At 44.0% G+C, this 24,181-nt stretch overlaps 2 protein-coding genes across 4 annotated transcripts in view; both read right to left on the reverse strand.

Annotated features, from left to right (window-relative positions):
• RNF168 (ring finger protein 168) overlaps positions 1 to 15,354 on the reverse strand; it is a 41,964-nt gene extending 26,610 nt beyond the window's left edge. The window contains exons 1-2 of one of the 2 annotated variants that reach the window (XM_002716403.5): positions 15,170 to 15,354; positions 14,494 to 14,831 (exon numbers count right to left, since the gene is read on the reverse strand). In XM_002716403.5, coding sequence (XP_002716449.2) covers positions 14,494 to 14,794 — 301 coding nt within the window. In that variant the 5' untranslated portion in view covers positions 14,795 to 14,831; positions 15,170 to 15,354. Of the gene's footprint in view, positions 1 to 14,493; positions 14,832 to 14,918; positions 15,042 to 15,169 lie in introns of those variants that run through there. The other variant, XM_051818968.2, reaches the window with a different exon arrangement.
• A 2,777-nt stretch (positions 15,355 to 18,131) lies between these two features.
• SMCO1 (single-pass membrane protein with coiled-coil domains 1) lies at positions 18,132 to 22,592 on the reverse strand. 2 transcript variants are annotated; one of them, XM_002716532.5, is made up of 3 exons: positions 22,345 to 22,592; positions 19,592 to 19,741; positions 18,132 to 19,165 (listed from the first exon to the last, which is right to left on the reverse strand). In XM_002716532.5, exons 1-3 carry the CDS (start codon positions 22,392 to 22,394, stop codon positions 18,721 to 18,723), a joined length of 645 nt encoding a protein of 214 aa, XP_002716578.1. In that variant the 5' UTR covers positions 22,395 to 22,592; the 3' UTR covers positions 18,132 to 18,720. The 2 variants fall into 2 exon arrangements, with proteins under 2 accessions (XP_002716578.1, XP_069928402.1); XM_070072301.1 differs by having other exon boundaries at positions 22,289 to 22,592.
• Between the last annotated feature and the right edge of the window lie 1,589 nt (positions 22,593 to 24,181).

Below are 24,181 nucleotides of genomic sequence, written 5' to 3' on the forward strand. Positions count from 1 at the left end.
TATATAACAACAGACATCACGAAGTTAAACTTTTAGACATTAATTATGGAAAAACTACAATGAGCAAAGAAACATGCAATTTACAGTAGAAGCTTAACTACCCTATAGTAAACAGAAAACTGAAATTTTTTAAAAACATGGAACTGAGATTTTAAAAGTATGTCAACTATTAAAGGTGAATCTAATAATTTTTCAACCATAAACACAACAAATTAAAATTGCCTTTATGTTCAACATCATCTAGGTGCAGCATTTGCTATTTTTTAATTTCTTTAAAAAATTTATTAATTTGAAAGTGAGAGAGAGAGAGAGAGAGAGAGGGAGGGAGTGGGAGGGAAGGAGGGAAAGAGAGAGAGAGACTTTCCATCTGCTGGTTCACTCTCTAGATGGCCACAATGGCCAAGGCTAGGAGCCAGGAGCTACATTCGGTTCTCCTACGTGTGTGGCAGGTGCCCCAATACTTGGGCCATCTTCCTCTGCTTTTCCCAGGTCATTAGCAGGAAATTGGATCGGAAGTGGAGTGGCCATTAACACAAACGAGTGCCCATATGGGATGCCAGCATTGTAGGCTTCAGCTTTACTCCTTATGCCACAATGCCAGCCCCAGCATTTCTTTTTCTTTTCTTTTCTTTTTTTTTTTTTTTTTTGTTGTTGTTGGAAAGATTTTTATTTTCCTCTCCCAGTGCTGTGGAAGGACACAGTGTTCTGTTTCGCTTCCTCCCTCAAGGAGAAAAGACTGTTTTGGGGTCTTCAGGTAAAGCTAAAGCTGTTCCTACGTGAACCCAGCCCAGACAGACTGGTGACTGCTCTCAAATCTATCAATTAACATATCAACCACCACTGAAGGGGCACGCAAAGGACGAGCAGGCAAGCTGTCAACTTGACTTCAGGGACTGAGGTGATCAAAACATAAAGGTCAGCACCTCTCAGGCTGCAGCTGACAGGGGACCCTGGTACTTTGGCTACTCACAGTAAGTGGTATGTACTTGGGCTATAGCCTCCAGGCCAGATGCACAGCTCACGCTCAAGACTGAGTGTCTCTTTCCATTCTCCTTGGCCTTAAACTGCAGGCAAAAAGGCAGAGTTCTAGCAAAAATCCTCCTATAACAGCAGTTCTAGGCCAAGCAACAGCTCCAAGCAAAGGGAACCATGGTGCAGGGCTCTGGACATGTACAGGGCTCCTACTCACAGGATACCCTTGGCGCTTCTCCAGGGTCCTTAGGTCCTAAACTTGATCCCTCACCAAAACCACCTGTGCTCTCAAGTAGAGTGCCAGCCACTCCAAACATGACTGGTGGGTGTTCAGGGCTGAGGCCCAGGAGACAACAGGACACCAGCCATAATGAATTAGTGCACATACTAATGACCTTATTATTTTTTAAAATGCCTTCTAGCTTTTCTTTTCTTTTTAATTTAGTGGTCAATGCTATGGCACAGAGGATTAAGCCACTGCCTGCAACACTGATGTCTCATATGGGCACCAGTTTGAGTCCCCACTACACCACTTCCAATCCAGCTCCCTACTATTGTGCCTGGGAAAGCAGAAGAAGATGGCAAGTGTCTGGGACCCTTCCACCCACATGGGAGACCCAGGATGGAGCTCCTGGCTCCTGGCTTGGGCCTGGCCCAGCCCCAGTCATTGTGGAATGAACCAACAGATGGGAAGATCTCTCTCTGTAACTGTGCCTTTCAAATAAATGTATCTTAAAAGAAAATGGAATAATATAAATGCAAATAAACCTACAATGCAGTGGGCGTGGCTTAAGTCCACCCTAATCCTAGATTCAAGTCCCATAATGGAGTGCCTGGTTCACTCCAGGCTACTGGGCTTCTGATCCAGTTCCCCGTTAATGCACCCTGGGAGGCAGCAAGTGATTGCTGAAGTACCTGGCCCCCTGCCACCCACAAGGGAGATACGATGAAGTTCTTGGCTGCCAGCTTCAATTGGGCACAGCACTGGCTGCTGTAGGCATTTGGGGACTGAACTACCCATGAAAGAGCTCCCTGTGTGGTTCTATCTTTCAAATAAAAATTAAATATACATAAAACTACAACATAAGGGTGGGCACAGAGTCCAGCAGCTAAGGACACCATTTAAAATGTCTGTCCATATTGAGGACCTGAGTTCAATACCCTGCTAGTTCCTGACTAGTGTCCTGCTAACGCCTGGGAGGCAGCCACAGTGGCTTCAGTGAGAGGGGTTATTGCCAACCATGCTGGAGACCTGGATTGAAGTTCAAGCTCCCAGCTTTACTGTGGACATCTGAGCAGTGAATCAGTAGATGGGAGCACTCTGTTTCTGTCCTGCCAATAAATAAATAAATATTTTTTTAAAATCTACAATGAGAAACTATAAACCCACTACAATGGCTAAAATTAAAGAGAAATAATACTAAAGGTTGGTGAAAATGTGTAGAAATCAGAACTTACAAATATGTTGTTGGGAATATGACAATCAATTTGGAAAAAGACCTAGTAGTTTCTTATAAAACCAAAGATGCACCTACTGTACGACTGAGCAATTCTACTCCTAAGTATTTATCCAAGAAAATGGACATATACAACCACAAAAAGCTTTTATAAGAATTTTCTCAAATTTATAATAGCCAAAAACTGGAAACAATTATGGTGCTAACACTGGAAAATGGTCAATAAAATACAGCATAGTTAACAGCGGAATAACACTTTAAAAGAAATTCATGCCCATCTCTTAAGTGGGTTGTTTGTTTTGATCTTGTGGAGTTTCTTGATTTCTTTGTAAATTCTGGTTATCAACCCTTTATCAGTTCCATAGTTTGCAAATATATTTTCCCATTCTGTCAGTTGTCTCTTCACTTTCCTGACTGTAAACAAGAGTGTCAATCTGTTAAGTCAACAACAGGAGTCACTGTGCACTTACTCCTCATGTAGGATCTTTGTCCTTAGTGTGCCGTACATTGAGATTTAATGCTATAACTAGTACTCAAACAGTATTTTTCACTTTATGTTTCTGTGTGGGAGCAAACTGTTGAAATCTTTACTTAATGTATGCTAAACTGAGCTTCTGTATATAAAGAAAATCGAAAATGAATCTTGATGTGAATGGAAGGGGAGAGGGAGTGGATAAGGGGAGGGTTGCGGGTGGGAGGGACGTTATGGGGGGAAGCCATTGTAATCCATAAGCTGTACTTTGGAAATTTATATTCATTAAATAAAAGTTAAAAAAAATGGGAAAAAAAAAAAAAAGAAATTCATGCCTACATAAGGATGAACCTCAAACCTCATGGCTGAATAAAAGAAGTGTACACAAAAGAATAGAGGCCAGAGCTGTGGCATAGCAAGTAAAGCTGCCACCTGCAGAACCAGCATCCCATATGGGCACTGGTTCAAAACCTGGCTGCTCCACTTCCAATCCAGCTCTCTACTGCAACCTGGGAAAGCAGTAGAAGATGGTCCAACTCCTTGGGCCCTGAACCTGCATGGGAACAAGCTCCTGACTCCTGGCTTTGGATCAATCTAGCTCCAGCCATTGCAGCCATCTGGGGAGTATACCAGTGGATGGAAGACCTCTCTCATACTCTATCTGCCTCTGCCCTTCAAATAAATAAATCTTTATACTCTTCAGATGGCCTTAAAGGCCGGAGCTGCACCAATCCGAAGCTTCTTCCAGGTCTCCCATGAAGATGCAGTGACCCAAGGACTTGGGCCATCCTCCATTGCTTTCCCAGGCCATAGTGGAAAGCTGGATTGGAAGCGGAGCATCCAGGACTCGAACCAGCCCACATATGGGATGCCAGCACTGCAGGCAGCGGCTTTACCTACTACGCCACAGCACCACCCCCAATAAATCTTTAAAAAATACACACACACACACACACACACACACACGGCATGAATACTGCTGTAGGTTGAGTTGTGTCCCCTAAAAAGATATGTTGAGGGGCCAGTGTTAAGCCCTGCCTGAGGCACTGGCATCCCATATGGTTGCTGGTTTGAGTCCCGGATGCTCCTCTTCTGATCCAGCTCTCTACTATGGCCTAGGAAAGTAGTAGAAGACATTCAAGTCTTTGGGCCCCTGCACCCATGTGGGAGACCCGGAAGTTCTGGCTCCTGGCTCTTGGCTTTGGATCAGCTCATCTCCGCCTGCTGCAGCTATTTGGGGAGTGAACCAATGGATTGAAGACCTTTGTCTCTTCCTCTGTTTGTAACTCTACCTCTCAAATTTTTAAAAAATTATTTAGGCCAGCACCGCGGCTCAATGGGCTAATCCTCCGCCTTGCGGCACTGGCACACCGGGTTCTAGTCCCGGCCGGGGCGCCGGAGGCCAGCTCTCTGCTGTGGCCAGGGAATGCAGTGGAGGATGGCCCAAGTCCTTGGGCCCTGCACCCCATGGGAGACCAGGATAAGTACCTGGCTCCTGCCATCGGATCAGCGCGGTACGCCGGCCGCGGCAGCCATTGGAGGGTAAACCAACGGCAAAGGAAGACCTCTCTCCCTGTCTCTCTCTCTCACTGTCCACTCTGTCAAAAAAAAATTATTAAAAAAAAAAAAAAAGATGCTGAAGTCCTAACCCCTAGTAATTAAGACATAACAACTTAAGAAACAGAGTTACTACAGGTATAATTGGGTTTATATTGTAATAGGATGGGCTCTTAATCCAGTATGACTGGTGTTCTTAATAAGAAAGGTGATGGCCAGGTAAAGACACACACAGTGAACTCCATGTGATGACAGAGGCAGAGACTGGCAGTTACATGGCTGCAAGAAAGGAAGGAACACCATGGATTGCCAGTGATTCTAGAAGCTAAGAGAAAGGCATGGAATGTACTCTCCTAGAACCTTCAACAAAACATGTTTTTGCTGACACCTTGATTTAGTACTATGGCCTCCAGAACTGGGAGAAAATAAATTTCTGTTATCTTTTAATTTTTTTACAAAGATTTTATTTATTATTTACTTGAGAGGTAGAGACAGAAAGATCTTCCATTTACTGGTTCACTCCCCAAATGGCAGCAACGGCTGGAGCTGGGTTGATCCGAAGCCAGGAGCTTTTTCTGGGTCTCCCACGCAGGTGCAGGGGCCCAAGGATTTGGGCCATCTTCTGCATTCCCAGGCCACAGCAGAGAGCTGGATCAGAAGCTGAACAGCCAGGACTCAAACCAGTGCCCCTATGGGACGCCAGCATCGCAGGCAGAGGATTAACCTACTGTGCCACAGCGCCGGCCCCAAATTTCTGTTATCTTAACTTACCCATTTTGTGGTACTTTGTTATGATAGTCCTAAGAAAAGAAGAGATTTCCATTTATATTAAGTTCTAGAACAGGCAAAATTATCTACGGTGAAAAAAATAAAGACAGTTGTGTTAATTTTTGGTGCATATGGGTAGGGATTAACTGAAAGGGACATGACAGAACTTTCAGGAGTAATGATAATGTTCTGTACTTTATGTTTAAAGGATCACACAAACATTGAACACTCAATGAAGGTACAATTAAAATGTATACATTTTATATATGTAAATGTTATACCGAAGGAAAATGTTATAAACTAATATTTATGTCTATTTAATAATATGATACTTATATATTTAGGAGGAAGTGAAATAACATGAAAAAATCATAGACTGATGAGTGGGCAGGTGAAGTGACATGTAACACAGCAAGTAGAGCAAAAATGACAATTGTCTCATGGGGTTAAAGATATTTGAATGTTCACTACAAAGTCTTTCAACTTCCTGTATGATTAAATTTTAATAATAAATGTGTATACTACTAAACTTGCTTTTCTTTCTTTTTTTTATAGGAAGTTTTTATTTAATAAATATAAATTTCAAAAGTACAACTTTTGGACTATAGCAGTTCTTCCCTCCACAACCACCCTCCCACCCCCAAACCATCCCACCTCCAACTCTGTCTCCCATCCCATTCTTCATTAAGATTCATTTTTAATTATCTTTATATACAGCAGATCAACTCTATACTAAGTAAAGATTTCAACAGTTTGTATCCACACACACACACAAAGTATAAAATACTGTTTGAAGACTAGTTTCACTGTTAATTCTCATAGTACAACACGTTAAGGACAGAGGTCCTACAAGGGGAACAAGTGTACAGTGACTCCTGTTGTTGATTTAACAACTGACACTCTTATTTATAATGTCAGTGATCACCCGAAGTTCTTGTCATGAGCTGTCAAGGCTATGGAAGTCTCTTGAGTTCACAATCTCCGACATTATAAAGGCCATAATCAAAGTGGAAGTTCTCTCCTCCCTTCAGAGAAAGGTACCTCCTTCTTTGATGGCCCTTTCTTTCCACTGAGATCTCACCCACAGAGATCTTTCATGTAGGTCATTTTTTGCCGCAGTGTCTTGGCTTTCCATGCCTGAGATACTCTCATGGGCTGTTTAGCCAGATCCGAATGCCTTAAGGGCTGATTCTGAGGCAAGGGTGCTGGTTAGGGCATTTGTCATTCTATGAGTCTGCTGTGTATCCTGCTTCCCATGTTGGATCAAAACATGCTTTTCAAAAGCTGTATTGGGAAGCATGTGGTGCAACTAAAACTCTCATTAAACTCTCATAAAACACTACTTATAGGAGCAGTTTTAGTGAAAACAAAACAATTTTGTAAAGCTGTAATTAAATAACCACCAAAGCATGGTTTTAAGCTTTACTAAATATTTGATCTCAAGAAATGATGACAGGTCACATCTGGCATCAATCTAACAGCAGGAAAGTGTAGCAGTCAAGGCAGTTTCTGCTCCACAGAAGCCAGTATCTCCTGTGACAGCCGTACAGGCAGGTTCCCCACAAAGAATATGGCCAGTTACTATAGTTACTATGCTCAAGAAGTAAAATGCCTAATATCTTGATCAGTATTTATAATGCCTCCCCTCAAGAGGCAATTTCTCAGTAATGGACCATTTTCACAATAAACAATGTTGTCTATTAACAACACTGACACTGAGTTTTTGGAAGATTAATAGCTAGAGATTCAATCAAAAGTTAGGTTCTCATATAGCACAGGAAAGGATTTAAACTTTTTATGAGGGGCTGGTGCTGTGGCATAGCAAGTAAAGCTGCAACCTGGGGCGCCAGCATCCCATGCAGTTGCTGGTTTGAGTCCTCGCTGCTCCACTTCCAATCCAGCTCCCTGCTAATGAGCCTGGGAGGGCAGCAGAGGATGGCTCTAGTGCTTTGGCCCCTGTGGGAGACCTGGAAGAAGCTCCTGGCTCCTGGCTTCGGATTGGCCCAGCTCTGGCCGTTGCAGCCATTTGGGGAGTGAATCAACAGATAGAAGATCTCTCTCTCTTTCAAATAAGTAAATAAATCTTAAAAAAAAAAAAAAACCCTCTTTCTGATTCCACAATTCCACTCCTATACATATGAATATATCTGACAGAATGTAGACATATGTTCACTGAAATACATGTGTGAATGTTCACAATAACACTATTTGTAGTATCAAAAACTGGAAAAGAATCTAATACTAATGGGCATGGAATTTTCCCTTTTAGTACTTAATATCCACATAACATAATGCAATGAAAAGAAACAAACCACAACTCATATAAAATGAATTAATCTCACCAATATAATGGTGAGCTAGGGGGGATTGAGGGAGGGAAATAGAGGGGGTGGGAACTATGGTTATGCTCTTAGAATTATATCTATGAAATACATGAAATCTATTCTCTTTATATTCATAAAAATAAAAAAAAAAAATGGTGAGCTAAAGAAGCCAGACACAACAGTACAAGATTCCATATTTTTAAAGGTCCAGAAACAACAAAAGTCATCTATAGTGTTACACGTCAGGATACTGGTTACAGAGACACTGAGTGAATAGAAGACTGGAAAGGGACAATATGGAGGATTCAGGAGTTTTGGTTAAATTCTGGGGCTTGAACAGCATGCTGGTTACATGAATGTATTCACTTTTACATGTGTGTTTTATTTCAATAACATTTACTTGAAAAAGTAGGGAAGATCAACTTCCTGAAAATGCAATGAAGAGATCCACAGACTTGTCTTCCAATTAAACAACAGAAGGTTATTAAAAACCCCGACCATAGAAGTCCATGGAAACTGTCCTAAAAGCACATAGAAAATGAGTAAGTATTTTATATATATGCATTCTAAATCTCTGGGACAGGTGTTTAGTCTGGCAGTTTGAGCTCCAACTCTGCCCTTGATACCAGCTTCCTACTGATTCAGACCCTGGGAGGCAATGGTGATTACTCAAATAATCGCATTCCTACCACCCATGCGGAAGATATGGATTGGATTCTTTCTTCCAACTGCTGGTTTGCTCTCCAAAAGGCCACAATAGCCAGAGCTGGGCCAGAAGCCTGGAACTCCATCCAAGCATTTTCTTTTTTTTTAAGATTTTATTTATTTATTTGACAGGTAGAGTCACAGACGGTGAGAGAGAGAGAGACAGAGAGAAAGGTCTTCCATCTGCTGGTTCACTCCCCATATGGCTACAACGGCCAGAGTTGCGCAGATCTGAAGCCAGGAGCCAAGTATTTCTTCCCAGTCTCCCATGTAGGTACAGGGGCCCAAGCACTTGGGCCATCTTCCACTGCTATCCCAGGCCACAGCAGAGAGCTGGACTGGAAGAGGAGCAACTGGGACTAGAACCAGCGCCCATATGGGATGCTGGCGCCGCAGGCGGAGGATTAACCTAGTGTACCATGCGCCGGCCCCCATCCAAGCATTTTCCACTGCTTTCCCAGGCACATTAGTAGGGAGCTGGACTGGAAGTGGAGCAGCTGGGACTTGAACTGGAGCTCCTATGGGATGATGGTATCACAGGCAGCAGCAGTTTAACACTCTGCACCACAAAGTCAGCCCATGGACTGGGTTCATTGTGGGTATCTGTGGAGTGAACCAGGGGATAGGAACACTGTCTCTCAAATAAACAAACATTTAATAAATAAATACACAAATTGCAATATTACAGCCTTCAATAACAAAAAAAAATGCAAATACCAGGTAAAGGAGAAAAGCTGATTTCTAGTTATCATGTTATAACATTCAAATGTGCAACTTCCATTCAAAAAAATCTGTAAGGCATACAAAGAAACAGGAGAGTATGGATAATTCCAAGAAACAGATTAAGTTAACAGAAACCACCCCTGAAGGAGCCCAGACATTGGAGTTTCTAGACAAAGATTTTGATTTCTTGGATATGACATCAAAAGCAAAAATAGACAAATGTTAAGCTTAAAAAGTTATGTGCAGCAAAGGACATAACTGAAGTGGGTGTTCAGCCTAGCGGTTAAGATGCTAATTAAGATACTTGAGTCCCTTGGGGCCAGAGAGAGAGAGAAGGAGAGGTAGAGAGAGAGAGAGATTGATCTTTCATCCACTGGTCCACTCCCCAATTGGCCACAACAGCCAGATCTGGGTCGATCTGAAGTCAGGAGCCAGGAGCTACTGTGGCGTAGCGGGTGAAGTCACTGCCTGCAGTGACGGCATCCCATATGGGTGCAGGTACGAGTCCCGGCTGCTCCACTTCCGATCCAGCTTTCTGCTATGGCCTGGGAGAGCAGTGGAAGATGGCCCAAGTCCTTGGGTCCCTGCACCCACGTGGGAGACCTGGAAGAAGCTCCTGGCTCCTGGATGAAAGATCAATCAATCTCTCTCTCTCTACCTCTCCTCTCTCTGTGTAACTCTTTCAAATAAATAAATAAATCTTAAAAAAAAAAAAGATACCTGAGTCCCACATCAACGTATCTGGGTTCAACACCCAACTCTAACTCCTTACTCTAGTTTCCTGTTAACGCAGACCCTGGGAGGAAGTGGTGGTGGCCCAAGGGATTAGAGTCCTACCCCCCAACATGGGAGATCTGGATTGAGTTCCCAGCTCCTGGCTTAAGGCAGGCCCAGCCCTAGCTATTGAGCACTTGGGGAGTGAACCAGTGCATGGGACCTTTCTTCCCTTCTTTCTGTGTATGTATCTGTCTCTCACTGACCCCACCTCTCACCCAACCCCCATCTCTCAAAACAAATAAAGTTAAAAAAGACATGATCAACAGTGAAAAGGCAATCAACAGAATGGGAGAAAATATTTGCTAATTATTATCTGATAAGGGTTCATATCCAGAATGCGTAAATAATGCCTATAAATCAACAACAACAAAATAAACTGAATAAAATGGGCAAAGGACTTGAAAAGATATTTTTCCAAAAATGATATACATGGGGTATTATATACATATATGGCACAGCAGTTAAGATACTGTTTGGATGTCCACATTCCCAAATTGGAGTATTTGAAATCAAGTCCCATTTTGGGTTCTGATTCTAACTCCCTGTTGATATGCACCCTGGGAGGCAGCAAATGATGGCTAGGGTTCTTGGGTCCCTACTATCCATGTGTGAGATCCAGACTGAGTTCCTATCTTGCAACTTTGGCCTGGCCCAGCCCTAGCTGTTGTGGACATTTGGTCATTAACCAGTGAATGGAAGCCTCTGTCTGTGTCTGTCTTTCTATTTCTCTCTGCCTCCCAAATAAAAATGAAAATAAATAAAACATAATTAAAAAAAAGAGAGGCGGGGGCAGGTGTTGTGGCACAGCGGGTTAAGCTGTTACTTGCAACACCCTCCTGGCTCCTCTGCTTCTAATCCAACTTCTTACTAATGAGCCTCGAAAGGCAGCTGGCAATGGTCCAAGTGGTTGGGTTCCTGTCATTCATGTGGGAGACCCGGATGGAGTTCCTGGCTCCCAGCTTTGGCCTGGCTAGCTCTAGCTACTGTGGGTAATCAGGGAGTGACCCAGCAGATGGAAGAGTGTTCTCTCTTCCCTTGCCCCTCTCTTTCTCTCACTGTTTCAAATAAAAACAAATTTCAAGGGGGAGGCGGCATTGTGGTGCTGTGGATTAAGCCACCACTTAGGATACCTGTATCCCATAGTGGTGTGCCTGCACTGAGGTCTGCCTCTACTTCTGATCTAGCTTTCTGCTAATGCATCTAGGAAGGCAGCAGAGGACAGCCCAAGTTCTTGGGCCCCTGACACCCACATGGGATACCTGGATGGAATTCCTGGCTCCTGGCTTTGGCCCAGCCCAGCCCTGGCTGTTACAGGCATTTGGAGAGGAGGAGTAAATCAGTGGACAGAAAATCTTTATTCATCTGTTTCTGTCACCCTGCCTTTCAAATAAGTAAATATAAAAAATAGAAAGATGCTGCTTGGGACAGTCACATACCCACTGGAGTGCCTGGGTTCAAGTCTCAGCTCTGCTTCCAATGCCAGCTTCCTACTAATGCACAGCACAGGAGGCAGCAGTTATTGGCTGCAGTACTGGGGGCGGGGGGTGGTCATTGCTACCCCCATGGGAGATCTGGATGGAGTTTCTGGCCCCTGTCTTCAGCCTGCCCAGCCCTGGTTGTTGCAGGCATTTGGGGAGTTTAACAGTAAGTGGAAAATTTCCTTCTCTGTTTCTCTGCCTTTCAAATAAATGAAAAAGTTTAACTTCTTATTTAAAAAAAGATGACGAACAAAAGGCCTATAAAGACATGTAAAGATGTTCAACATCATTAGTCATTAGATAAATGCAAATCAAACTACAATGAGCCTCATACCCATTAGAATGGCTACTACTATAGAAACCAGAAAATAGCAAGGGTGCACTGTTCATGGAAATGTAAAATAGTGTAGTCACTGTGGAAAACAACACAGAACTTCCTTGAGAAGTTAAACATAGAATTATCATATGGTCTAGAAATTTGACTTCTGGGCATTTACCCAAAGGAAGTAAAAGTAGGGCTTCAGTGAGATATTAGTACAACCATGTTCATAACAGCGTTATTCATAATAGCCAAGAGGCAGAAGCAACTCAAGTGTCCCCTGATGCAAAAATAGATTTTTAAAATTCAGTAAAAGAAAAAAAAATGTGGTTTGTAATACAATGGAATATTTTTTAAAAAGATTTATTTACTTGAAAGGCAGAGTTAGAGAGAGACAGATCTCCCATCTGCTGGTTCACTCTGCACATGGCCGGATGGTAGGGGCTGGGTCAGGCTGAAGCCAGGAGCCTGAACTCTATCCAGGTCTGCCACCAAGGTGCTCAAGCCATCATCCACTGGGTTCCTAGGTACATCAGCAGAAAGCTGGATCAGAAGTGGAGCAGCCAGGACTTGGACCAACACTTACACAGGATGAAGGCAGCGACTTAACCTGCTGCACCACAATAAGGGCCTACACAATGAAATGTTATTCAGCCTTAAAAAAGAAGGAATGGGTTGGCATTATGGCACAGCAGGTTAAGCCACCATCTGGGACAACAGCATCCCTAATCAACCCAGCATCCCATACTGGAGCACCCTTTTGAGTCCCAGCTACTCCACTTCTGTTCCAGGGCCCCACTAACACACCTGGAAAAGCAGCCTGGTGATGGCCCAAATACTGAGGTCTCTGCCAGCCATGTAGGAGACCCAGATGGAGTTCCTGTCTCCTGCCTTTGGTCTGCCCAGCCCTGGCCATTGCAGCTAGTTGGGGAGTGAACCAGCAGAGGTAAGATCTCTGTCACAATGCCTTTAAAATAAAAAAAATAGATAAGCAAGGCAATCTTGTCATATACTACACATGGATAAACACTGAAGACATGCTAAGTGAAATAAGCCAGAAATAAATGGACAAATATGTATCATAATTCCACTTAGATAAAGAACTGAGAACAGTGAAATTATGTCATAAAGACAGGAAGTAGAATGATGGGTGCTAGGGGAAATGAGGAGTTAATGTTTACTGAAAGTGGGGTTTCAGTTTGGGAAGATTAAAAACTCTGGAGCTGGATGGTACCAATGAACGCACCGAGTGTGAATGTATGTAATGCCACTGACCTATATAATTAAAAATGGTAAATTCTGTTATGTTTATCATAATTCTAGAAAACACATAGTAAGATACCTCCTCACATTTACCAGGATGGCTATTAAAAAACAACACCAACATGGAAAATAACAAGTACTGGTGAGGATGTAAAGAAACTGGACATCCTGCACATAGTCAGTGGGAATGTACAACAGCATAGCCACTGTCAAAAACGCTGGCACTTCTCCAAAAGCTAACTATAGAATTACTGTACGATCCAGCAATGCCACACCTAGCTTACAGGCAGCCTCTGTAGCTGCAAGCTCTGCATCCATGGGATCAATCATTGAAAACATTCAAGAAAAAATAATGTACAGACTTTTTCTTATCAATATTCCCTGAGCAATACAACTATTGGTATAGTGTTTATATTATATTAGGTATTAAATATAATCTAGAGATGATTTAAAGTATGTCGAAGCATGTATATGGATTATATATGCAAATACACTGCCACTTTATACAAGAGACTTAAGCATCCACGAATTTTAGCATCCTCAAGATACTAAAAGTAGAACCCCTTGGATGCAGAGGTATGACTGTAGACACTAAAAAACTGAAAACAAATATTCAAACGAATATTTGTACCAAATGTTCGTATCAGTAGCATTCTAATATCTAAAAGGTAGAAAAATTCCAAATGTCCACCAATGAATGAACAGATAAACAAAATGTAGCATATATCAGAAAAATATTAATCAAAAATGAAGTAACTGATAAATGCTACAGTGTGCATGCACTTCAGACATGCTATGCTAAGTGAAATAAGCCAGACACAGAAGATATTGCATGATTGCACTAATATGAAATATCTAGAATATGCAAATTCAGAGACAGAAACTAGAATAAGGGTAACTTAGATCTTGGGGAAGAACTCATTAATTAATGGTGAAAGGGTTTACTTGTAGTAATGAAAATTTTAAAACCAGATAATACATTGTGAATATAATTAATGCCATTGAACTGTACACTTAAAATGGCAAAATTTGTTGCATATATTTTACAACTTTTAAATAAATTAATAATGCAGCATACCAAAACCCCATCACATTACACACTTTAAATGGGTGAACGGTATGTGAAATATGCCAGGAAAACCGTTTTTTAAGAAAGTGAGTATTGTTTAAAAATAGCAAATTCTGTTATCTGTTTAAACTACAATAAAACAATCAAAGGGTAGGCACACCAGAGCAGAACAGCACATCCAAAGCTTAGACAGGAAACACGACATGGCTCACTGCCCACAGGAGCAGAGACAAGCAGAGTCAGGGGTGCAGCGTGGGGCTCCCAAGCTCACACTCAAAATGACCGAAATGGACGGAACAGGTAACACAGAGCTATTTTAGGTCGTTGCATGCTAAAAAGAATAGTAAAAGAAATGATGGGGACGTACAGACGAGGCAGTCAAGAGACAGACAAAGTGAATGTAATAAGAATACTAACACAGGAATCAGCGGTTCCCTCTGCGCACTTCCACCACTGCTCCCCTCAATATTTAGGCACAAGCTCGGGCACTGTAACAACAGCCACAATCATGCCCATGACTGTGACATTCTGGAGCCCATGAAACGCAAAGCCTCCAAGAGTAACTTGAACACACACTCCTGCGTCTTCAACACGCTGGGCTTCACTCACCGAGATCCCCGGATTCTTGCCCCGAAGCTCTGAGCTTGCATTCCCTCGGGTAGTGTTTCTGAATCATCTCCCACAGTTTCATATTGACAAGAGTCTTTCTTCGGGTATGGTAGCGAGCCCACGAGGAGACCCGGCGGCGACAGAAGGGACAGCATAAATTCGCCTTTTCGACAGTGGACTGGAAGCATGGATTACAGAGCGTGTGGTTGCAAGGGAGGGTCACCGGCTCGATCAGGATGTCCACGCAGATCCCGCACCGGCACTCCGACAGGGAAGGGATGTTGTCTTGGGGCACAGCCATTTTAGTATTGCTAACAAGGCCTAGTCAACATGAACACCTGCCAGAAAAAAAAAAAAAAAAAAAAAAAAAGGATCGTATTTTCGGTCAACCACCGGGCACCAATTTAAGTTTCGCGTTTACATACGAAGCTCAGCAGCGTGCCAAAAATTCAGAGACGGGGAGCATCCAACACGTCTGGGAGCAGGCAGGCGCTCCGAGGCGCGGGTAAAGAGCAATACCCGGGAAGACGAACATGCCCCAAGAGAACACACGAACATTTCCGTCTGACGCGGCAGTTGAACAGCGCGGCCGCGGCGGCGCGCGGCGTCGGGCGTGCGGGCGTGCGGGCGCCCGGCGCGGCGTGGAGTGGGCCCGCGTCCTCTGCTTCCGCTTTACCTCGGCGGGATGCGCCTCTTGGCTCCGGGGCCCCCAGTGCCGGGGCCGCTGCGGGATCCGGGAAGAGCACTGCTTCCGCCGGACGTCGAGCTCCGCGCAGGGCCCCCGTCTTCCCGGGGCCGTGAGGGCCGCCGCGAGCCCCCAGTTCGAGCCTTTGGGTGTCCCGCGCAGATTCCTAGGATTCCGCGCTCCGCCCCTCTCTTCGGGCTACTCGTGGCGGGGTCCCGTAGCAACCGTACACAGACCAGTGACGTCACAACTGCCGCCAAAATGGCACTTCCGATCCGCCGAACCGTCCAGAAACACAACAGCGAACATTCGGCGAGGCGGGACTTCCGAGGCCGCCGCGCGCGCGCGCGCTGGCGCCGCCCAATCCCGGCCTGCCCCGCCTTCCCAGGAGAAGGCCCCACCCATTCCCGCCGTCCCCGTTCCCGCGGTTCTGCTGCGGTAGATCCAGATCTTTCCTTGGCTTTCTGCCCCCAGAGGCTGCAGATATCCTTGAGTGCCTCAAGACTGGCGTGTGGACAGAAACGTGAAGCCTCAGAACGAATTAAAGACTCGAACATTAATTTTTATAATTCTGCCCGCAGTACAAGAGTACCTTTTTGTTTCTATTAATGAGTGATCTAAGGGTTGCTTGCCAAAGTTATTGTCAAGAAACAAAATTTCGGGGCTGGTCCCGTGGCATAGTAAGTTAAGCCTCCGCCCTGTGGCGCCGGCATCCCATATGGACGCAGTTCAAGTCCCGGATGCTCCGCTTCCATCCAGCTCTCTGCTATGGTCTGGGAAAGCAGTGGAGGATGGCCCAAGTCCTTGGGCCCCTGCACCCGCGTGGGAGACCAGGAAGAAGCTTCTGGCTCCTGGCTTCGCATCAGTGCAGCTCCTGCCGTTGCAGGCATTTGGGGAGTGAACCAGCGGACAGAAGACCTTTCTGTCACCCTCTCACTGTAACTACCTCTGAAATAAATAAAACTCTTTAAAAAAAAATAAAGATTTACTTACTTATTTGAAAGGCAGAGTTACCTAGAGAAAGGAGGCACTCCCCAAATGGCCCCAACAGCCAGGACTGGGCCAGGCAGACGCTGAGCCAGGAACCAGGAGCTTTATTCGGGTCTCCCCCATGGGTGCACTTCCGCTGCTTTCCCCAGCACATTAGCAGAGGGCTGGCAGAAGTGGAGCAGCCAGGAATGGAACTGGTCCCCATGTATGAGATGCTGGTTCACAGTGTGGCAGGTAGAGAGCATCACCCACCAGCCCCAGCACTTTTGTTTTAACTGGGTTCAGGAACTTGAGGTTATCACCCAGCTATCTACAGTCTCTTAGCCTGAAATTCCACTTCCTAATGTGTCCACAACCTGCTTTTCCCATGGACATTTCCATTACTCTGAAAGCATGCAACTATGACCTCCCCCATCACACAGGGATTCCCTTCTTTTAAATTCATCCAATCATGTACAGTTCCTAGTAATAATGGTTTTGATCGTAACTTACTTAGTGCCTGCATTTTGCTTTATCTTTAGGAGTTTCTGACTTGTGTGAGGGATATATTTTTACGTGCTTCCTCAGATTTCCTTGGCTTTGCTTGCTTTCTGAACTGTCAATCACTTGCTCTGTGCGGAACTGACCAGGTGCATTCCTAGGGTCTCTGCCTTCCTACCCTCCCCAACCCCTTACCCAGTCCCTTCTGAACAATGCAAGTATGCAAGTGCTGGTTTCCAGGTAGCTGATAGGAGGCCTGGATGACACATGCTGGAAGTATCTGGGGGCAGATTTCTCCCTACCCCAACCCTGCCCCCTGTCCAGAACCACCTTGGCAGATTGAAAAAAAAGTAGACTGAGTGAGTACAACAGAGCAATTCATCTTCCTTCTTTCTTCCAAGGCACGACTTCTCCATACAGTGTATGTGGAGAAGGGCAGGACTGAGCGGATGTGCCTGCTAAGAACTTGCTGTGTCACCTGCCGTCTTCAAGGAGGGACTGGCATCGCCTGGTGTTACTTCACATCCCTCTCTACCCAGATTCCTTCCCTCGTCTTACCTGGCTCTGACCATCTGAATTTGTACTCCCAAATAAAGCATCAATACTGATTCCTTGCCTTGATGATGGGGGTCTATGTTTTTTAAAATTTTATTTATTTATTATTGTATTTGTTTGAAAGGCTGAGAGACAGAAACAAGGAGACACAGAGATCTCGATCTCTCATGAGCTGGTTCACTCCTCAGACAGCCAGACCTGGGCCAGGTCAAAGCTGGGAGCCCAGAATTCAATCTGTATATCCCTACGGGTGGCAGGTACCCAACCACTTGAGTCATACTTGTTGCTTCCCAGGGTATGTCTTAGCAGGAAGCTGGAATGGAGAGTGGAACAGGGACTTGAACCCAGACACTCTGATATGGGAAGCAGGCATCCTAAGCAGTGGCTTAACCAGCAAGCCGAACAACCACTCCCACATTTATTTATTTATTTATTTATTTTACAGGCAGAGTGGACAGTGAGAGAGAGAGAGACAGAGAGAAAGGTCTTCCATTTGACGTTGGTTCACCCTCCAATGGCCACCGCAGCTGGCGCGCTGCGGCTGGCGCACCGCGCTGATCCGAAGGCAGGAGCCAGGTGCTTCTCCTGGTCTCCCATGCGGGTGCAGGGCCCAAGCACTTGGGCCATCCTCCACTGCACTCCCGGGCCACAGCAGAGAGCTGGCCTGGAAGAGGGGCAACCGGGACAGAACCGGTGCCCCGGCCAGGACTAGAACCCGGTGTGCCGGTGCCGCTAGGTGGAGGATTAGCCTATTGAGCCGCAGCGCCGGCCCACTCCCACATTTTTTAATGTTTCTGTTTCAGCATGTAGCCCATGGTGTCAGGTGTTCAACAAATATGATAAATAAGTGGTCAATATGTAAGAATTGCCTTTCAAGTATAAATAGCTACGTTACTACATTGGAGAGAAAAGGTACATCAACATACAATTTGTAGCATCTGATACATGTTAGGATTTTTTATTATTTATTTGTCTTTTAGCAGGTCATATATTCACATGGTTCAAAGCTCAAAATGTCTCAAATGGAGTAACAATGAAAAGACTTCCTAGTCTTTTCCTTGTCCCCCCCAGTCTCAGTTTTCTTTTCTAGTACAACAAATACTATCACTCTCTTCTCTGCAGAAGTTGTTGATGGACACGTAAGCTAATATGCATTCTGTATACATGTTTGCCATAAGTGTTTACCTTAAATGTTTACTTCTGCCTAACAATATCTATTAGAAGCAGTCAAGAACAACAATAAATTTTGGTGATAAGTCTAAATCATTATACAGAAAGCTTTTTTATTCTTTTATATAGCCATACAGAAAGTATTCATTATATCCATTTGTCATAATATTTTTAATACTCCTCTTAATTTTGGCTTTGAAAATAAGCCTTAAATAAATAAATGGTGCATTTTTTTCCTTTTTGCAGGATAAATTACTAGAAGGGGTTCTAAGGTAGCAGGTTAATTTTTTGTTGTGTTTTTATTGACTTGAGAGGCAGAGAGAGAGATTCTCTCTACTGGTTCCAGGTTAGTTTCTGAGTGATGGTATTAACTCTTTCAGGGATGACTTTTGCTCTTCAGGGATCCTCACTGCTTTCCCCTTTTCAATTACCTGCACAGCCCTCAACAAACCATCCCGCAGAGCCGGGTTCTTCACCATGTTGGTGATCAAGAAGGAGACGTCTTTGATGTACATCTGCCTCGCTTTGGCAGCATAGTGCTCTGCCTTGTTTCCGTGTGCAATAAAGAAGGTGCAGAGTGCTGCGACATCCCCTTCTTGTAGCCCGTACTCCTCCAGGACAGACTCCCACACAGCTCTAACACGCTTGCTCTTGACTTTTCGTCTAAGGACAGAGGCTAAAGTGGGAAGACCCCTCCCCAGATCTGGCAGCTTCTCAAGCACACGAGTGTGCAAATAGATCAGTACTTCAATGACATAGCTGTATAAAATATTGAATTCCATTGAAGTGAACCTACAAAAAATGCGGAGAGCTCCTTAAGCAATAGTTTACATAGAAGCATAAAATGAATTCTGCTAGAAGAACTCAGTACAAACCACTAGACGAGCTAGCTGTTGTATCTTAGCAAGCACTTGAGGATGGACCCTGCCCTATGCTGGACAGCTGGACTCTCAGGCCGCACATACTGTAAGTTCCTCGATGGCCAGGGAGTTACCTTATGCACCCCTGTGTTAGACAGATGTTGGCAAGTCAGAGCCTCTGTGTGGAGACACGTACCACAATGTCTGTAAACAGGTGCTCAACTTCATCTAACTTGAATGAATGAGCCCCCCAAATGTAATTTCTTCACAATCCAATGTTGGAACCATATTAAATTTAATTGTTGGATGCCCCCTCCCAAAGCCACAAAATTGCACTGATGTCTCATTTAATACTCACTTGAGTGTCCAAGCTGCTGTCCACATCTCCTCCTGGGCGGCTTGGCTTGCCAAAGTTTTACTGTGATGTTCAAATTTCTGTGTCAGGTTATCCATGGTGAAGTCCAGATCTTTGAACTGCGCTTCTAAAGCTTGGAGTTTGTGGTCTACTCTATAGGATAAAAGAAATATGGGTTGGTTTAAGTCAAGGCACTAAGCAAAGGTTTATCCTTAACCTCAGGCTCTAATGCTTACAACCTCTTTCAACACTGGGCAAGTATTTCAGTTTAAAATTATGAACAGATGCTCCCATTTGCCATTCCCTGCAGCCCTTGTCCTTGTTCTTTCAGTCCTTGTATTGTCAAAGTTCTGAACTGTTTAATTATTTTCCATGTCTTGTTTTTGTATTGGACTTTAAAGAGTATTTTATATAAGCATTACTTTGACTCTCAAAACAACCATAAGGAGGCCGGCACTGTGCCCTAGCGGGAAAAGACGCCACCTGAAGTGCTGGCATCCCATATGGGCACCGGTTTGAGTCCTGGTTGCTCCACTTCTGATTTAGCTCTCTGCTATGGCCTGGGAAGCAGTAGAAGATGGCCCAACTACTTGGGTCCCTGCACCCACGTGGGAGACCTGGAAGAAGCTCCTGGCTCCTGGCTTTGCATCGGCGCGGCTCCGGCCATTACAGCCAACTGGGAAGTGAACCAGCAGATGGAAGACCTCTGTCTCTCTGTCTCTGTCTCTGTCTCTGTCTCTCTGTCTCTGCCTCTCCTTCTCTGTGTAACTCCGATTTTCAAATAAATAAATAAATCTTAAAAAAAAAAAAACAGTTTTCTCTATGCTATCTGATTGTCCAAATCCTAACCTTTTTTTAAAGATCACTTCAGAAGATTCCACTGCCTTCTAGAATCCCCTGTCTACCTGGAGAGCTCCTTGCCTTACAAATAATTGCCCTCAAGGACCGGCTCTCCACCTCTTGCTTTATTTGTAAGCTTTTCTTACATGAAATCCTAAATTCTGGACAGGAAGGATCAGAGGCCATTTCTTAGATATTTTTATGTCTGACCTGCAATCCCTAGCAGAGACCTTACTCAGAAGTAATGAAATATTCATGTGCCCTATGACTGACACTTTAACGTGAAGGAGATCCTGAGCCGTGCAGCCCAACATGGTGATCTGAATAGTTCTGAAGAGCCCTGACCATCACAGGGCACTGTGGCACTGGAACTGTGTCTTAACTGAACCACAAAGAACCGCAGTGACACAACCCACTTGCCTAAAGCTACTCACAGTGTCTTTCATGACCGAAGTTTTGCACAAACACAGGCCACTCCCACATGACCTAAATACCTTTGCGGTGGCCCAGGCTTCTATGCTGGATCATCTTCTCTTCTTGGTCCTAAGTTTTCTCTAAGGCTAATTCAGATCTAGACCTGTGTTTCCAACTGTGTTTTGTACATCTCCACCGGGAAGCAGATGCTAAACTCAACTGTGCTAAGCTGAACCTGGTAACCCTGCCTCCTCCACCCTCATCTTCAGAAATTACTGCGAAGGAATTCTCTCACTGCTTTGGATTCTGTTTACATCTAGATAAGACTCAGTAAGAAATGAGCATTTTGTAGGGAATCTTAGCCTGCATGAACTAATATGCCACCAATCTCTGGCTACAAATCAAAGTGACGTCACCTGGCATATGGTTGTATTAACCTTTAGGCCTTTTAGACTCTTACTCTAAGTTATCACTAGCTTGAATTTTAAAGATGAACCCTAGCATGTCAATCAGTATAAGAGTTTACAAGTATAGCAGTTCTTTGGAATCATCTCACTAAAGAGCATTCCCAGATCTTTCCAAACAAATCATAACCTGCAAATCCGAGCAGTCTGCTTTTCTGCTGCAATTCCCTAACTCGGTTACCGACTTCACCATCTACCCAACTGCTGGAACTGGAAATCTCAGGATAATTCTCAACTTTTTTGCTTCTCCCACAGATCTCTCTCTGATCCATTCCGTCCTGGTCACCCCCACCAAACCCCTGGCTGATCATTTCACTTTGCCTAGGACTAGAGTAGCCTAACTGGACTGGTTTCAGTCTCAATTCCTCCTTCAGCTCAACAGCCTGTATACCTCCTGTGCCACCCTGACTTGTCCAGTGAGCCTTCAGAGCTGAGTTGGATCTCCTCGGCAGGAAACACAGAGCTCTTTTCCCTCTGCCCCCGTCTTTTGCCAGTTTTCTCCCACCTGCTGCTTGTTAAAGTGCACCCACAAGCTTATACCTGACTTCCCAAGACAGTTTCCCCTGCCTAGAATTCTTTCCCATTTCCTTCTTTCTCACAAACTCCATCACACTTGAAGATCCCGTTTAAATGTCCCTTAGGAAGGGTTCCTGTCCTCAGGGTCAAAGGCAAAATGGATTGATCTTCCCTTAACATTCCCATAGCCCTGTAGGTGCTCATCATCCAAGGTCACTTGCATTAAGTATTTTTAAACATTTCTACAAGTTGTGAGCTCCTGGGCAGAAACCACATTTCACAGAATTTTGTAAATTTACACAGATATACAAATTAAATGGAGTTATAGCATCCAGGAGCAGATTTTTTATTATGAATTTTCAGACTTTTTTGAACCAGGAATACTCAAGCCACTTTAACAGAGATAGAATTCTAATTAGCAAGTCTATAGTTCTTTGCTTATTTCTATTCTTCATTCTTCTCTTACCCATCTTCCTAGAATAGCAGACCCATGCTTGTTCCCTCCCTGTAGCCCTTAGCAACCTTTTCATGGCCTCCTTCAAGGATATCACGGTTGTGGTTTCATTGCTCATCTTCTTAAGTCAAAATTAAAAGAAACAAAACAAAGCAAAACAAAACCCAACAGATGCTTGAATTCAGGGTTTTCTGCTGTCTTCTACTCAGCAACAGGCAGCAGCAGCGTGAGCATTCAATCTAAATTCTATCTGAAAGGTCACTCCGTACAAGCAGCTTTTAATAGCTTGTGCATCCAAATATAGTTTCACAGAACTGATCCTGGGAACACAGGTGTCCTGGAATGCAGTAGAACATTTGTCTTTGAAAACTGAGTCATAGTACGTCAACATAGGGCAGCAATTACATATGGCTGTAAGGGTAGGCGCTGGGTCTAGAGGTTCAGGCGCCTGCATCCCACGTTGGAGTGCCAGGTTCAGTATCTCTGGTCCTGATTCCAGCTTCCTGTGAATGCTGACCCTAGGAAGTAATTGGGTCCCTACCACCCACAGAGGAGATCAAAACTGAATTCTCAGCTCCCAGGTTCCTCAGCTGTTTTGTGCATTTGGGGAGTAAACCAGTAGATGGGAGCTCTCTCTCTTTTAGTCTCTCTCTCTCTCTCATTTAATCTCTCAGAATAAAAAAAATATTTCTAATTATGTCTATATATTCTGATAAGCATATGTAGAGATATACAGATATATACATATACTAGGGTTTATATTCAACAAAAATATTATTCTTATTTATTTATTTACTTATTTAGGAGGGACAGAGAGAGAGGGTGAGAAAAACAGATAGACAGAATGATGGAGATCTCCTATCTGCTCATTCACTTCCCAAATGTCTGCAATAGCCAGAACTAAATCAAGCCAGAGCCAGGAACTCAATTCAGGTCTTCTATATGGGTGGCAGGGTCTCAAATACTGAGCCATTGCCTGCTGCTACTTCCTACTACTTCCTGCTACACGTGCTACATTAATAGGGAGATGGAATTGGGAGCTGGGACTCAAATCTAGGCATTCTAATGTGGGCTGTAGGTATCTTAACCACTAAGCCAAATACCTGCACCTATACTCATTTTTTAAAAAATGTTTTATATATTTGAGAAGTGGAGAATCAGACAAAGAGTAGACAGATAAAGACAGAGAAACATAGCTGTCATCCTTATGGTTTACTTCCCAAATGCCTACAGCAGGAGCTGGGCCAGAAGCCAGGAGCTGGGAATTCAATCCAGATCTCCCACATGTGTAGCAGGAACCCAGCTACTTGAGCCACCATCTGCTGTCTCCCAGGACCTTCACTAGCAGGAAGCTAGAGTTAGGAGCTGAGTTGGGTATTGAATCTAGGCACTCTAATAAGGGACACAGGCATCTTAACCACAGTTTTAGCCACTTGGCTAAATGACCAGCCCTACAGTTTCTCTAATAAACTACAATCTAAATTAAGTTTAAAGAGTGCTTTTTCCAAAACTGACAAATGGGATTACATCCAATTGAGAAGCTTCTGCACTGAAAAAGAAATATTTAGCAAAGTGAAGAGGCAACTGACAGAATGGGAGAAATTATTTGCAAACTCTACAACTTATAAGGGATTAATATCCAGAATAAATAAAGAGCCCAATAAACTCAACAACAACAAAACAAACAAACCAGTTAAGAAATGGGCAAAGGACTTAAATAGGCATTTTCCAAAAGAGGAAATCCAAATGGCCAACAGTCATGGAAAAGTGCTCATGAGGTTTCACCTCTCCCCCACTAGAATGGCTTTCATGCAGAAATCAACAAACAACAAATGCTGGCGAGGATGTGGGGAAAAAGGTACCCTAATCCACTGTTGGTGGGAATGTAAGCTGGTTAAACCACTA

Source organism: Oryctolagus cuniculus, chromosome 4, assembly GCF_964237555.1.
Source record: "Oryctolagus cuniculus chromosome 4, mOryCun1.1, whole genome shotgun sequence".
In the NCBI taxonomy this organism is placed as follows: Eukaryota; Metazoa; Chordata; class Mammalia; order Lagomorpha; family Leporidae; genus Oryctolagus; species Oryctolagus cuniculus.